The sequence below is a fragment of the Canis lupus genome, chromosome 22 (assembly GCF_011100685.1).
Source record: "Canis lupus familiaris isolate Mischka breed German Shepherd chromosome 22, alternate assembly UU_Cfam_GSD_1.0, whole genome shotgun sequence".
NCBI lineage: Eukaryota > Metazoa > Chordata > Mammalia > Carnivora > Canidae > Canis > Canis lupus.
In genome coordinates this window covers 5678915-5694506 of record NC_049243.1, presented here as the reverse complement: position 1 = coordinate 5694506, position 15592 = coordinate 5678915, and the positions used below count along the sequence as shown (strand labels likewise).

At 49.4% G+C, this 15592-nt stretch overlaps 1 protein-coding gene and 2 non-coding genes across 4 annotated transcripts; all 3 read right to left on the bottom strand.

The window, feature by feature from the left end:
* Nucleotides 1–10074: 10074 nt before the first annotated feature.
* LOC119865247 lies at nucleotides 10075–10208 on the bottom strand. Its single transcript, XR_005376669.1, has one exon. It is a non-coding gene; the product is annotated as a small nucleolar RNA SNORA31 (small nucleolar RNA).
* A 448-nt stretch (nucleotides 10209–10656) lies between these two features.
* On the bottom strand, nucleotides 10657–14814 carry TPT1 (tumor protein, translationally-controlled 1). Of its 2 annotated transcripts, XR_005376229.1 has the most exons (7): nucleotides 14638–14814; nucleotides 14298–14371; nucleotides 13538–13728; nucleotides 13015–13120; nucleotides 12140–12256; nucleotides 10990–11164; nucleotides 10657–10903 (listed from the first exon to the last, which is right to left on the bottom strand). XR_005376229.1 is itself a non-coding variant. In XM_038569581.1 (6 exons), exons 1-6 carry the CDS (start codon nucleotides 14663–14665, stop codon nucleotides 11162–11164), a joined length of 519 nt encoding a protein of 172 aa, XP_038425509.1. In that variant the 5' UTR covers nucleotides 14666–14814; the 3' UTR covers nucleotides 10950–11161. The 2 variants fall into 2 exon arrangements, 1 of the variants encoding a protein (XP_038425509.1); XM_038569581.1 differs by lacking the exon at nucleotides 10657–10903 and having other exon boundaries at nucleotides 10950–11164.
* On the bottom strand, nucleotides 11234–11363 carry LOC119865294. Its single transcript, XR_005376668.1, has one exon. It is a non-coding gene; the product is annotated as a small nucleolar RNA SNORA31 (small nucleolar RNA).
* Nucleotides 14815–15592: the final 778 nt, after the last annotated feature.

Genomic DNA, 15592 nt, shown 5'->3' with positions numbered 1-15592 from the left:
AGAGGCAGATGCTCAACCACGGAGCCCCCCAGGTGCCCAGGATTTAGAAACTTTTAAAGGCAATTTAACAGGATAATTTTGTTTATTGCATATAAAAATATAACCTAAAAATCTAGTAAGAGTTTAGAACTGTAATGTGTATATTTTGTTTTGTTTTTCTGTGATATTGTAGTTCATGATAAGAAATAGGTATTCTTTTAGAGGGGTGGGGGTGGCTCCTGGCTGGCTCAGTTGGAAGAGCATGTGACTCTTGATCTCTTGACTCTCGTTAGAGCCCCATGTTGGGTGTAGAGATTACTTCAATAAATAAAACTTTTTAAAAAATATTTTTTCTTTATCCTGGGTTCCCAGCATTTAGCACTCTAAACCTGTGTTATTTCCTAAACGATAGGAGCTATAAGGGCCTCCTTTATTCCCAGCTCCTGAAATAGCTCCAGAAGATAAAAGTGAAATGTGTGTTTTTTGTATTCCTAGTCCCTTTCAATCACACCTGATTTATGTTAATGGAGTGACTTCTGGAAAGTCCCACTGGGCAGGGGCTTGTTGCCAGGAGAACCAATCCTGTGATTAAAGGGTTGGAACTTTCAATCCCAGCCCCGCTGGGAGGTTGAGTCCAGTAACTGGTGGTCCAGGATTTGGCCAATGATGCTTATGTAATGAGCTTCTGGGTTTGGAGAGCTTCTGGGTTGGGAGCCCAGCTCCATGCTGAGGATGACCAGCTGGGAGAGGGCGTGGAGCTCTGGACCCCATCCCCCGACCTTGCCCTCTGCACCTCTGCCATCTGGCAGCGCCGAGTCCATCCTTCGTGGCCCACTGCTCATCTAGTGAGTCAATTGTTTTCCTGAGCCGCTCCAGCAAGTTACCCCGGCCTGAGGAGGGGGCCTGGGGATCTCCAATTTCTAGAAGCACAGGTAGTCTGGGCTTGAGATTGGCCTCTGAAGGGGGAAGAGGGGCAGGCCTGTAGGGTTGACCCCTTACCCTGTGGAATCTGCTCGGTCTCCAGGTGGATGGTGTCCAAGTGGACTTCGATGGCAGGACACGCAGCTGGTATCACAGAATTGCTCGGCGATTGGGAAAAACCTACACGCATTGTGTGACTAGAAGTGTCAGAAGTAAAGAGAATATAAAGTGACACGTGGGAGTGTTTTTCCTTTAGATTTCCTAGTTCCCTTTGCTGGTCATCCATGTTTATCGTATTTTACGAGTCAGCATGCCACAGCAGATTGACATCTAAAGAAACTCATCCGTTTACTGCACTGGAGTCGGAACAATGCAAGGCAAGATTTTTCTCTGATGATTGGGGAAAAAGAGCAGGCGAGGGCACTAATTAAAAGTTGGCCATTAGGGCAGCCCAGGTGGCTCAGCGGTTTAGCACCCCCTTCAGTTCAGGGTGTGATCCTGGAGACCCAGGATTGAGTCCCACATCAGGCTCCCTGCATGGAGCCTGCTTCTCCCTCTGCTTCTCTCTTTGTGTGTCTCTCGTGAATAAATAAAATCTTAAAAAAACAAAACAAAAAAAAAACATGATCCCGGTGTCCTGGGATGGAGCCCACTCAGGCTCCCTTCTCGGTGGGGAGCCTGCTTCTCCTCTGCCTCTGCTCCTCCCCTCGCTCGTTCTCTCTCTCTCAAATAAAGAAGATCTAGAAAGAAAAGAAGAAAGAAGAAAGAAAGAAAGAAAGAAAGAAAGAAAGAAAGAAAGAAAGAAAGAAAGGAAGGAAGGAAGGAAGGAAGGAAGGAAGGAAGGAAGAAAGAAAGAAAAAGAAAAGAAAAAGAACAAAAGAAAGAAACTTGTGGTTGGCCCAGGCATGGAAGGATGGAAGGAGTGTGAGCTGCCACAGTAAGCAGGATTGAAAGCAGCAATTTAATGACAGCACTATTGGTCTGAGACCTGCAGAGCGCTCCCAGAACCTGGTACTATATTCAGATTTAAGTCTAGGCTGCTATTAAATAAATGAAGAACAAAATAATGGGGGGGCAGGGAGAAATGGAAGCTTTCCTCTTCTTATGCTAACCTCTTATAACCTGGGAGCTTGTAGCTATTTCCACCTTTTTATTTATTTTTATTTTTAAAGATTTTATTTATTTATTCAGGAGAGACACACACAGAGAGAGGCAGAGACACAGGCAGAGGGAGAAGCAGGCTCCCTGCGGGGAGCCCATGCAGGACTCGATCCCAGGACCCCAGGGTCACGCCCTGAGCTGAAGGCAGACGCGAAACCACTGAGCCCCCCAGGTGGCCCTATTTTCACATTCTTAAAAGAAGTCATTTATCCCTAAAGGAAATGTTATAAAGAAATCTAAGAAAGAACAGGAAAGTCTAATGTTACAAGACGCTGCAGGGAAATGTCACTGCGTAATGAGTCCCATATGGGGCGGGTGACAGATTCGGGCTTCGAGCCTCACCATGCACCATGTTGTTGTGCAACAACACACACCCTCCTCCTGGGCCTCACCGCCTTACCCAGCAACACGCAGCCTACCGTGACGGAGCAGAACCCTTCGAGAAAGAAGAATACAGAGCAAAAAGGCCATCAGTAAAAACAAACCAAAAAAAAAAAAAAAAAGCTCTTCTAAATGTACGGGGCAGGTTACCCGCCGGGGGGACGCATGGCTACACTTGGGGTCTCCAGTTTCATGGGGTCCAGCCTCACTACTCCGTGGGGCCAGCCCAGGAAACTCTCAAGATTGTGACCCACGTTCAATGAAACAAATTATATAGAAATGCATCTCGGTCCATAAAGCATGGCACACATATGAGAAAAATATTCGGGTTTTCCCTAAGCTGAGACGCTTCTGTGTGTATTTCTCCCCCAGCTCCCCCCGGTGTTTCTGCAGACCCTCGACACAGCCACATGCTACCACGGTGGCCTCTTCACACTCAAGTCATGAGATAGAAGCAGAGGGGAATTGAGCTGCAGCCTCGCCTTAGCCTCCGGACCCCTTGTCCACAAAGTTGGCCTCCTTGGTGGCAGCAATGTGCCGGGTGATGCCCAGATTGCGCTGAGGGCCTCTCCCTCGAGCAGCAGGCCCCGGACACCCAGCATCCACCTAACAGGAAATCCAGAAAGTAAGAACTGAGAAGATAGAAGGAAAACACATAAGTGTGTGTATGTGTCTGCACGCATTTCAAGAAAATTTCCAAGAAATGAAAAAGCTGTTTCCAAGTTGAAATGACTCACCACGTGTCTCACAGGAAAATTTTAAAGGCACAAGACCAAAGAAGAGCACTATGAAATATAAGAACCTCAGGAGCAAAGAACATTCTAAAATCTCCCGGAAAGGAAAAAATAAAAATGAAAAAAATCCATGTCACCATGCAAAGAATTGACAATTAGAATAGCAAACTTCTCTCTCTCTTTTTTTTTTTTTTTTTTTTTTTAGAATAGCAAACTTCTCAAAAGCAACAGTGGAAGCTGGAAGAGAATGGGTTTTGGGGGACAATGTCTAAATTCCAAATCTAGAAGTCCATACTTGGCCAAATTATCAATCCTGTGTGAGAGGAGAATAAGATTTTTACAAGCAAAGTCTCAAAAAAAAAAAAAATTACCCTCTCTGCTTTACCAGACAGAAAGGGAATTTGGGGCTTAGGTAAGCAGTAAAGGGAATTCCAGACTGAGCAGCAGAGAAGCTCCTCATGCCCGCAGGGCAGCAAGATTGCCAAGGCCTCCAGGAGGGAGCTCTTCCAGAAAATAGAAGGTTGGCCCCATGGGTTCCTGGAACACTTCTAAGTTTTGAAAAAAAAAAAAAAGTTTACATTTTACAATGTTGTGATTTATAATAAGACGTATATATTTAGTCTTTGTCCCTGTTTCTGGCAAAGGTCCTAAAACCTTTGGGATTTCCTGTGACCAGGGAGAGTGGTAAAAGGTGTCTTTTGTTTTGAGGTGACTTGGAGGATGGAGGCTGGTTGCCAGTGGAGCTACCCATGTGATTAAAGGGTTGGGCCTTGGGGTCCCACACCAGCCCTTCCTGGTGGAGACGGTGTCCAGTCACCAAGTGATGTACCCAAGCGTGCCTGGGCACTGAAGCCTCCAGAAACGTCCAGGACAGGGTTCAGAGAGCTTCTGGGTTGGGAGCCCAGCTCCATGCTGAGGATGACCAGCTGGGAGAGGGCGTGGAGCTCTGGAACCGTCCCCCGGCCTTGCCCTCTGCACCTCTGCCATCTGGCAGCGCCGAGTCCATCCTTCGTGGCCCACTGCTCATCTAGTGAGTCAATTGTTTTCCTGAGCCGCTCCAGCAAGTTACCCCGGCCTGAGGAGGGGGCCTGGGGATCTCCAATTTCTAGAAGCACAGGTAGCCTGGGCTTGAGATTGGCCTCTGAAGGGGGGAGAGGGGCAGGCCTGTAGGGCTGACCCCTTACCCTGTGGAATCTGCTCGGTCTCCACGTGGATGGTGTCCGGGTGGACTTCGATGGTGGAACAACCAGATGCCTGGGGTGGCGGGGGTGGGGTGGGGGGGAGCCTTCCGCACAACGGACTTAGAGTTAGTGTAGGGGAGGAGTTAGGGACGAGTACCCAAAACACTCAGCTGTGCGGAATGAGTTAACTCCAGCAAAATGTAAAGCAGTCGGAACCGGTACCATATGGCTCAATTTGGAATTTGGAAGAACGCACCGACGTGCCATAATTATTAACTGAGATTGGGAGGGGACTATGGGAGGATGGGGAGGGAGGGAAGGGATGGGAGTTACCAGCAGCAAGAAAGCCCGATCTTCATCTCCCACAGAGAGAGGAGAGGATCTGAACTCTGAGACTGAAAAATCAAGAAATAACGGTTGGAGCAAATTATTTAGAAATAAGTATTAAGGGCAGCCCGGGTGGCGCAGCGGTTTAGAGCCGCCTTCGGCCCAGGGCCTGGTCCAGGGGTCCTGGGATGGAGTCCCGCGGGCCTCGAGCCTGCTTCTCCTTCTGCCTGTCTCTGCCTGTCTCTCTGGGTCTCTCATGAATAAATAAATACAATCTTAAAACAAAGAAAAAGAAAGAAGCAGAAGCATTAAGAAAAAAGAAAGAAAAGAAACAGCAAATATGCAGAATGTGTCGGGGAGGGAAGTAGCCTGGCCGAGTCCCCTAGGAGGTGGGGCAGGGGACTGAGGCTTCTGCCACGATCACGAGATCCTGCAGTTTAGGGTGTGAAATATGCCGACTTTTTAAAGAGCGGCGTGTCCGGGTCAGACTGGGGACGGTGCGCATCTCCCCTCCTCCCCGTGATCCTGCCCCTCCCCCCCGCCTCAGGTTAGAGCACCGAGCCCGGGAGCCGGCCTGAGGGGGGTGGGGATGAAAAGTCAGGAAGATCCGCGCCGCGTGATGCACGGGGAGGAGCTTAGGCGGGGCGGGGCGGGGGCGGGGGTCCTAGAGGGGTCAGGGGCGGGGCGGGGGCGCAGGCCTCGGATTTTGACCGGATGACCTTCAGGCGGGCTTGGTTGCGGGCGGGGAGCGCGCGTGGTTAGGGCCCCGGGTTCAGTGCAGGCGCGGGCGAGGCCTCCAGGTACAGCGGCCCAGCAGCCCGGGGGTCCTGCGCACCTCCCACGGCCCTAAGCCGGAGGCCCAGGACCTGCCTCAGAAAGGAAGCCCCGGGGGGCTCAGAGGTTTAGCACCTGCCTTCGGCCCAGGGCCTGACCCTGGAGACCCTGGAGACCCGGGATCGAGTCCCACCTCGGGTCCCCTGCATGCAGCCTGTTTCTCCCTCTGCCTGTGTCTCTCATGAATAAATAAATCTTAAAGTAAAAGAAAAAAAAGGAAAAGAAAAGAAAAGAAGGAAAGGAAGCACCTGCGTGGCTCCGAGGAGGCGAAATCAGCCACTCGTGCCCAGCCCTCCTCCTTTGTGGAGCAGTTTGCCGTTGCTTGCCCGATTTCCAAAGGCTTAGTCACTTTTGCTTTTATTTTTAATTTTTTTAAAAAATTTATTTATGATAGTCACAGAGAGAGACACAGGCAGAGGGAGAAGCAGGCTCCACGCACCGGGAGCCCGACGTGGGATTCGATCCCGGGTCTCCAGGATCGCGCCCTGGGCCAAAGGCAGGCGCCAAACCGCTGCGCCACCCAGGGATCCCCACTTTTGCTTTTAATAGATGCCGGCAGGGGGCACCTACCGTCCTGCCGGGGCGATGGAGGCCACCCCAGTGAGGGACACCCGGGCCGTGCTCTGCTGGACAAGCCCCACCAACGTGGACCGACCTCGGTTGCTGGTGCGATGGGGGGCGTTCAAGGATGGGGCGCCGGGAGAGCGATGGGGACACCGATGGCAGCCCACCGGGGGGCACTTACTTAGCTTACTTTATACTTGCCATCTGCCGGTTTGCATTATCCCACCTCAAGGAGGTCGTCAAAAGAGGTGTTAATGGGTTGTTTTTGTTATTTTTAAATTTAGTGTAATCGTCTTCCTTTCACTTCCTTTCCCTCCCCCCACCGTGGGGCTATTGGTTTGCGGATTTGACTTAGAGGACAGATCGGCAGTTCTCGGGGGACGCTTCCGAAGTAACGTACCTAAAAAGGAAATTACATGTATAGTGTTTTGAAAGCATGTCCTCGAAGTACCAGCTTCCTGTGATTTACCAGCCGCTTAGGGGATGGGGGCTCGCCCGCGGGGTAGGGGGCGTTTCTGCTCTGCGGCCCGGGCGCCGGGTGAGGCCGTGTGCAAGCAGCACGGGAGAACAAACTAGAACAGATGAAGAAAATCACCAAGCACAAGACTGGATTCCTAGCGTCAACTGTTTGCTCAGGGCTGAGTGTCTGGTCGCCCTACCACCCCAACAGCGCCGCACTCTCGGCGAGCCAACGTCCTCCCCCCAGGGACCCCTCCGGGGAGTGCCCTGGGGCCTGCGTTCTCCGCTCTCCACCCGAGCTGTGGCCCGTTCCTGCCAAAGCCCTCCGCAGGGGACCCCGCCGCGCTTCCTGCTTTAGCACCCGGCTCCGAGAACTCTGCGCAGACAGGCAAGGGAGAGGTCACGTGTATCCTGAAGCGGGTGGAGGCGGCGTCGCCGATTGAAGGAAACCTCGTGGAACACGTCATTGCTTTGGAAAGGATCTTCCCCTAGGCTGGTAGTGGACATTTTTTTCTGAATTGTATGGAGTCCTGTTAAAGACCGCGTCCGTTTGAGGTTCTCCTGGCCCCGCGCAGGGAGGAATCTTACATGCCAACTTCCAGGCTGCTCTGGGAAACCACGTGTAGTAGCACAAATCCACAACCTACAAGCGCTCAGAAAGTATACTAGAATGTTCCACTAGTTAAAAACAGGCCTCCACAATTTTAAAAAGTATCTGGTTCGGACTGCCAACATGCATTATGGTCAGGCACGGCACTGCTGCACCAAGGGATGGAATTGGAGGATGTCAGTGGGATAAATATAAACTATCATCATGATTTTTAACTTTATGTACAGACTCCCAAGTTTAAAGAATGTCTCTTATTGAGCTGGCTATCCCAGTACCTAATTTTATTTCAATATAAGGTGCACAGCCCCTTTTCCAAAGATTTTTTTTTTTAAGATTTTACTTATTCATTCATAGAGACACAAAGAGAGGGGCGGGGGAGAGGGAGGGAGAGAGGCAGAGACCCAGGCAGAGGGAGAAACAGGCTCCATGTAGGGAGTGGAACTCCAGGATCACACCCCACACTTTTCCAAAGATTTTAATTTCTACACCCAATGTGAGGCTTGAACTCTCAACCCCAGGATCAAGAGTCACATGCTCTACCGACTGAGCCAGCCAGGTGCCCCAGCACCTTTTCCTTTAGTGATGTAAACCTTTAGTGATGTATAGACTACCTTTGGAATAATGGAATATTCAAATGTTACCTAAATAACTAAATATCCAAAGTAGCTTATTTTTATGCAGTATGAAAACTGTTTTTCAGTGATTTTCAAGTATGGCCCATGGCTTCAGATCATAAATCTCTCCCCAAAACATCAAGTTGGACACTCAATGCTTATGGACACTCTCTGGAAACCAGTTCCTGGACACAAAGCTGGAGCTCTTTTTCAAGGAATGGGTTTGCGGCCTACCAGGGTGCTGTAAGCTGTGCTTTTGTAATAGCATTATGGTTTGTGTAGTAACAACCTCAGTATAAATTACCAGTCACTACAATGTGATGTCTTAATTCAAGTTCTCCTGATTTAAGTTCCGTTTTGCTAAATATTCTGGCTGGAGGTTGCTCAGCCCCATGAATGGGGCTCATGCTCAGAACTTGAGAAGGATACTTTTGCATCAAGATTTTGAGTTGGTTGAGATTTCTGCTGGTTTCTTGGTTAAAATCGACTGATTGTCATCATAACCAAATTTAGTTTGTAGTTATTGGTTAACCCTGAAGTGGAGATGATGGGATTTAGTCAACAAGTTATATTTTTTTAAGGCCTAATGATTCCAATGAGCCATTCACACACACCTACTACTTAAACAGATGAACAGGTAATAAAATATGTAGTTGATCTTTGAACCCCTCCCCTCAGTAAAAAACCTGCACCTATCTTTCCACTCCGCACTTAATAGCCTACTGTTGACCGGAAGCCTGACAGCATATTAACATGTATTTTATAGGTCCTATACTATAGTTTTACTATAAAACTAGAGAAAAAAATACATTTACAGTACTGTAAAAAAAATTCAGTTCAAAAAAAAAAATCAGTTAAAACCCATGTTGCTCAAGGGTCAAGTGGATTGACATTTCACAGGCAGTGTGCTGCCTGGGGTTGTCCTGCTGAGCCCATTTCAATCAGGCTTTCTTCCTCTACTATTCAAACATTCGTCAAGTTCACCTTCTTGGTCCTTATCTTGACTAGTCTGCAAGAGATAACTCTGAAACACTGTCCACTCGACTTCCAGACCCCTCCCTGGATTCTACCTCAGGGACACGTTCTCGGGGTCACTTTGCCAGTTGGTCATCATGGTGACCAATCTCCAGCTCTGTCAGCGGGAGGAGTCTGTGCTTCCTAGATCTCACCCAGGGTTTTGGCTTCAAGTTATCTTACATTGAGATTTTTCCAGTAGCTCTTTAAATCTTTAGATTTCTCCGCTATCCTCCCAAGTGAAATACTCAACTGCTTATCTAATTCATCAGGTCAGATGTCCCTTCTGCCCCTGTGGCCTTCCTACGGGACTTGGTTTCCTCTTTCCCTGGATACTCACTTCTTACTTTCTCTCGCCATCGTGGGTCCAGCAAACTGGCCACCTTCTCCCTAGAACAGGTCAAGCGCACACTCCACTTCAGATTCTGCATTTGCTATTCTTTGCTTGGAACGTTCTGCCCTCAAATAGCCACATAGCCTTACTTGCTTTCAAGCTCCTATTCAAATCCTATCACAAAGGCCTTCCCAGACTATTAAAGTCCCTTTACAATTCCTCTCCACACACCTAACAAAGCCTAGGGCTTGAAAGACACTAAATATCAATCTTAGAACCAATAGACCTAAAGGACAGGCCTTGTGATGTGTACACATCTCCTGTTAACTCTTGCTCAAAGCAGCTTAACCAGACTCTTACCTGTAACGACTGAAAATATGGCTGGGTAGACTTGGATCCTTCACTTCCTACAGAGCCTCTGCCCCACTACTCCTGTCCCTTTCCATAGCTAACTCTCTACTCCGGTCAGACCTCTCCTGTAATCAGGTGTTCAGGATCACAACACTGACCGCGGCCCAAAAATTCTCCCATTTCAGAGAGGGCTGACTGGTCTCCTGGGTCAGCAACTGGCACTTTTTCTGTATTTTAAGGTCAGGTCAGAATGCTTAAAATTGCCACCTACTTGACTAGTTTCCAGTATTTGAGTTTGCTTCCACTAATCACCAGGGGGCACCATCAACCTTAGTGTCTCAGGCTGTGACCCACATGATGGACTCCCAAACCTCTAGGGCAAATTCCAGACAGCTAAATCACTGGATTTGCCCAAGTTCACATGTCTTAGGAGATGAGTCACTGGCTTGCCTTCAATTTAGTTTTAACCCTTAAGCTCTTAAGAATGGAATTAAAAGGCAAGGATCTGGGAAGCCATCTTCCAACACTTCTTGTAAACTCCAATTTTAGATCCTTTTAGTAAACAAGATCTTCATTGTTAACCAAGTCACTCCTGAGCTGCAGTTTTTTTCCCTGTACTCCCCCATTCAATCTCAACTGCCACCGTCAGGCAGCTAGAAAGCGCGAGGATACCTTTTTCTTGCATCTCTAGCAGAAACCTTAGAGGCAGATAGAAACTGCTCTAGGTCTGTCACATGGATGCATTTTCCTTATTCTCCTTCAGACACCCATAGCCCTTTCAGATACAACAGGACACAACCAGCTATCCCACATTCCATCTACAACTTCATCTTTTAAAGCACGGCTGACAAACCTTCTAAGGAGTCACATGGTTGTTTTAGACTATGTAGGCCTTAAGGTCTGTCCTACCCTGCTCTTAGGAGCATGGCAATGTTCAAAAAAAAACCAGATACAAATTTTAAGTCTTCGTACTTTTCATATCCCACCAGCTATTTTTTTCCATTTAAAAAATATAAACACCTTAAAAGTCACCCAACAAGTGGCGGGACAAGCCAGTTTGCCAGCCCCATTCCAGATAGTTTGACACAAGCATTCCAGGAGATGTCTAGATTTCTCTAGAACTTGGCTCTACTTAAGATAAATAAGATCAGACAATACTTTGCTTCCAACTGTTATTAGTCTCTTTTTATTCTTTTGGCAATCTCTTCCAGAGTTAACTACTTCCGTTTGTAGGTGATGAAATGTGTAAGGAATCCACTTCAAATGTTGGCCCAGCTATGAGCATGGTCTTTCCCTTTACTTGAACTCAGAATTAAGACTTTTGGTTCTTGTTTTTTATATTCCAGTCCCAGAAGTAGCTTTCACTGTAGAAGTTATCTGCAGGCAGTCTTATGCTTTCTAGCAGTAGTCTACAACCAGGCTCTAGCTTCTTCAGGACACTACACAGAATGGATTTAAAAATGTGTTAAACTAAGAGGCATTCTCTCAAATGAGTTTAAATGCATTTTATTTTTAGACAACCTACATGACATGTTTTTTTCTTAAAAACAATGCCTCCGCTCCAAATAAATCAAGGTCAAAATAAAGAGCTCAAGATGACATCAGTCCCATTTGTCTAAGTCCTGGTGTTGTGTGGATGAAGAGCAGCAGCCAGTTAGGACAACAGGTGATACATCCAAAGTTAACAGCCAAGTTCGTTACTGTAGAAACAAGACAGGGTATTAATCCACTTTGATCCAGTATGAAAACAGTTAACCCTTCCACGCCACCGATGTACTCCCCTATTCAATCTGGGCTGCCACAGGGACAGACAGAAAGCGCAGGGATTTTTTTCTCTTGCATCCTAGTGCAAACCAAAAGAACAACAGCCAATTGTTCAAGGTCTATCAGTGGATGCAGGACTATCCTCACCAAAGCAGGGGTGGCACATTTTCTAAAAAATCTCATTCTGAAGCAAGTCCCACTCACACACATACTTTTTGTTCTACCAACAAAACCCGCAGATATTCCTGGAATACTTTCCGTAGCAGCTCATGCAATCTGAAGACATTTTTGTCCGCTGAGGCCTCTTCTCTTATTTAGGGTAGCCTCAAGTTTATCTTGTTCCTAATTTATATGGAAGCCTCTGAAAGCTAGAATAATGAATGCTCTCATTTCTGTACGGCCTCCAATAATTCCTTGCATAGTAGACATTCATTTAATTGTACTAAAGGATTCTGCATACTGGATAAGCAGCCAGCTCTAACTTTATTTACTAAAAGTTAGTAACATCAAGGCTTCCAGTGACCAGTTGCCAATCATCAGTAAACCAAAGTGAAAAAGGCCTAGCGCCATACATGCCACTCACGCACGTATGCGTGGCAAAATACGAAGAGAAAGACTTTCTATGGGGGGAAAAAAAAACAGAATGCAGTTTATCTCCAGTTTAGTACATAAGCTGGGATTTAAGCCATCTACATGAAAAGCTTTCTGTATTTCTAAATGCCTTTTCTGTGCCGTAAAAATCTTGTATGCAAAACACAACCCTTTTAGACTCCCAAAGAGAAACCAGAGTTGGACCTACATTGTGGAGACTGCTGTAAAACCCATTCTAACTACCCAACAGCAAGAGACAGTCACACAGAAGATGTCTCCACTTTTACATTACTGATTTCAACCCACTTCCTTATACTTACACATTTTTCCATTTCTAAACCATCCTTAAAGAAAATCATATAAGGGGTCACACCGTCCTCACGGTAGTCCAGGAGTGCAACCATGCCATCTGGATTCATGTTTTCACCAATAAAGAACTTAGGGAGCAAACAACAAACACCCAGAATTAGGCCATTATATACAGATCGTATCAAAACAATCTACAGTAAAACAAAGGATTCAAAACACAATTTAAGAGATTTTCACAAGAAAAAAAAGGAAAAAAAAACTACTACTCAAACCTCTGTTCACCAAATGAGAACACTAACAATTGACCAGAGTACAGAGCAATCCAGAACACTTCAGGCTTTCTGGAAACACTCTCTCAACCCCACATATACAATTCCAACTCTGTTAAAAAGCCTGTTTATGTCATCAAACAGCGAGAGAGCAGGTTATAGGAGGAAAGTTATCTTCTGGCCAGAGGACTTGTGAAAGCTGGAAAGTCAAAGAGCCAGGCTGTAAGGAGTTTTTTTCTTTAAGTTCTATAAAGCGCCAAGGGAGAGTCACTGAGTTTCCCAACAGAAGTGTAGAAAGAACTCCAGGGGCAATGAGACTGGAGTTGTAAATAAAAAGACAGGAGGTTACCAAGCAATTCTAGACCGGGAGAAATGAAACCTGTCATCTGGAGAGTAGTAGGGATGAGGTTCTACAATCAGCAGGCAAGATCTAGAAACACACTTGGGAGCAGGAAAGGCCACTTTCCACAGTGAAGACTACTGGAAAGGAATCTATGAAGTATTTAAACTGCTCAGAAGACCCAGAAAATAATCCCGTTACATCAGCGACTTATCAAGTCATTTGTTGCTCTGGCAGTTACAATTGCACAATTCTGAGAAACATTTATAGTATTTACCTGGTAGTTTTTGAAATTAGCAAGGATGTGCTTGATTTGTTCTGCAGCCCCTGTCATAAAGGGCTTTACTCTTTCTGGCCTCTGTTCTTCAAGTTTGCCTTTGATTCTAAAACAGTATTTTATTGACAGGTTAAAGTACTCAGTTCTCAGCAAAACAAATTTTTTCAGTAAAAAAAAAAAAAAAAAAAAAAACAAACAAACAAGCGCTGAAAAGGGCAGCTGGCTGTCACCGGGCAAAAATTCACATGGCACAATCAAGAAACTACTAGCTCACAGGAATGAAAGTTTCAAGTCTTGACAATTTAGGGTTTCAAGTTATTCCCAAAGTACTTCTGAAGAGCTAAAACCACACTTCCAGCTGCGGTATGCTCACATTAGTTTATTTATAGGAAGGCATCAGTCTGTGAGCTCATCAACAAGAAAGCCTTTCCCAAGCATGCCTGCTGCTAAAGAACCTCCAGGTTACCTTATCCCCAAATCCCGCAGGGCTGACCTTAGGGTGGGCTGCGCCAGGACCACTTACGATTTCATGTAATCTTTGATGTACTTCTTGTAGGCTTCTTTTGTGAAGCTGGTTTCCTGCAAGTGATGGTTCATGACAATATCAACACCGGTGATTACTGTGCTTTCGGTACCTTCGCCCTCCGGGCCTTCCGCGGAGGCATTTCCACCAATGAGCGAGTCGTCAATGTTACCCTCTGTCCTACTGACCATCTACATTAAGGAGAGGAGGAGGAGAAAAGAAAAAAAACATTAAGGAGAGGAGGAGGAGAAAAGAAAAAAAAAAGTCCGGTTTCAGACGTTTTGGACCTTTGCATAAAGGCATTCCCCACTAGATCTTCTAGGTCAGCAGTTCACACAATCCTCCTCCCACCCAACACTTCGGACTCTTGCTAAAACCCACGAAGACGGCGTCGTAGAGAAAGAGAAAAATAAAATAAAATAAAACGCTCACGCCCCTCGAAATTCCTCCAACACCGAGACTCAACAAGGATTCTTTGTTGGGCCAGAAGGGCGGCAGGGCCCTTCACACCCCGGTGGAGGGTGCGCGGCAAGGCCGGCCGCCCGGGAGGAGGATGGGCGCCAGGCGGCGGGGACCTATTTCCAGGCTCAGCTCCGCCTCCACTTTTCTAGAAAAACCCGAGAGCCCGGAAGAGAGCGTCCCCTCCGCCAGGAGGCAGCGGAGAGGATTGCACAACCGCGGGCGGGGGAGCGAGCGGCGGAAACCCGAGCCCGCCCGGCCTCGCCGCCGCCGCCGCCGCCGCCTCCGCCGCCCGACTCACCTTCCCCTCCACCTCCAGGCACAGCCCGTCCGCGATCTCCCGGATCTTGTAGATGTCGGAGAACATCTCGTCATCTGCTCGGGGACACAGGCCCGCCCGTCACCGCGCGCCCGGGGCTCGGGGACCCGCGCCGCCATCGCCCGCGCGGGCCCGGCTGCTCCCGCCGCGCCCGCCGCTCCCGCGCGCCCGAGCCCCCGGCCCCCACCCGGGCCCGACCCCTCCTCGCCCCGGAGAGGGGCCGGCGTCCTCCAGGCCCGCGCGGCCTCCCCGCTCCCGCCCCCCGCGCGGCCTCCCCCGGGCCCCTGCGCGCGGCGGCACGGCGGGTGCAGCCACGACTCACGGCTGATGAGGTCCCGGTAGATGATCATGACGACGGCTGGAGACGGGCGGCGGCGGCGCGGGCTTGGCAGGAGCCGGGAGCTCGGGGCGAGCGCGCGGCAGCCGGAGCGGCACTCGGGGGGAGGGGGGAGCGGGCGGAAAAGGCCGACTCAGCCGCTCCCCAACCTCATATAGAGGGCACGTCCCCCTACGTCATCGCCCGCGGCGCCTCCGGAAGCGCCGCGCGCGGTGACGTGGCACGCACGGCCGCGCGGGGGGCGGGGCCGCGGCGAGCATCCGGGGACTTGGCCGCGGGGACACAATGGCGCCCTCCGCCGCGCCCGCGGCTTCCCGCGGCTTCCCGCGGCTTCCCGCGTCCCGGCCTCCCCGCCCCGCGGAGGTGCCGAGCCTGCTGCGGCTTCGAGGAGGATGGCGGCCCTTCAGGCCTCCGCGCCCGCCCGTTCCCGGGAACACAAGCGAGCCGCCGTGGAGGACTTGGCGTTTACGGAAGGTCGGGGCCCGGGGAGAGGGTGGAGCGAGGCCGTCCGCGGGGAGGGGGTGGGGCGCGGGGCAGTCGGCCTCGCTCCAGGCCCTCGGCGGGGGGAGGCTCCCTGCCCGGCCGCGGTTTCGGGGCGCCCCGTGCGGCTGCGGTGGCCCCGCCGGCGGGGAGGGGGAGGGGCTCCCGGCGGGCTTCCGCGTGAGGAGGCCGCGGCCCGTCGGGGACGCCGCTGCGGAGCCTGCCCGTCCCTTTTTGCGCTTGGCCTTGGACCCTGTCCTCCGAGCGAAGAAAGAAAAAAAAAAGAGCTCTAGCGTCCGTCGACGATGACCTCGAAGATGACCTCGAAGGGATAGCCCAGCTGCCACAGAGTCGGACGGAACTGGGGGGACTTCACGTCCAGGTGTCCGGTTCGGAGCAAACGCTCAAGGAAGCCGTTTTGTTTCCGTTTTGGTGGGAAACCGGAGAGCTCGTTAAATTC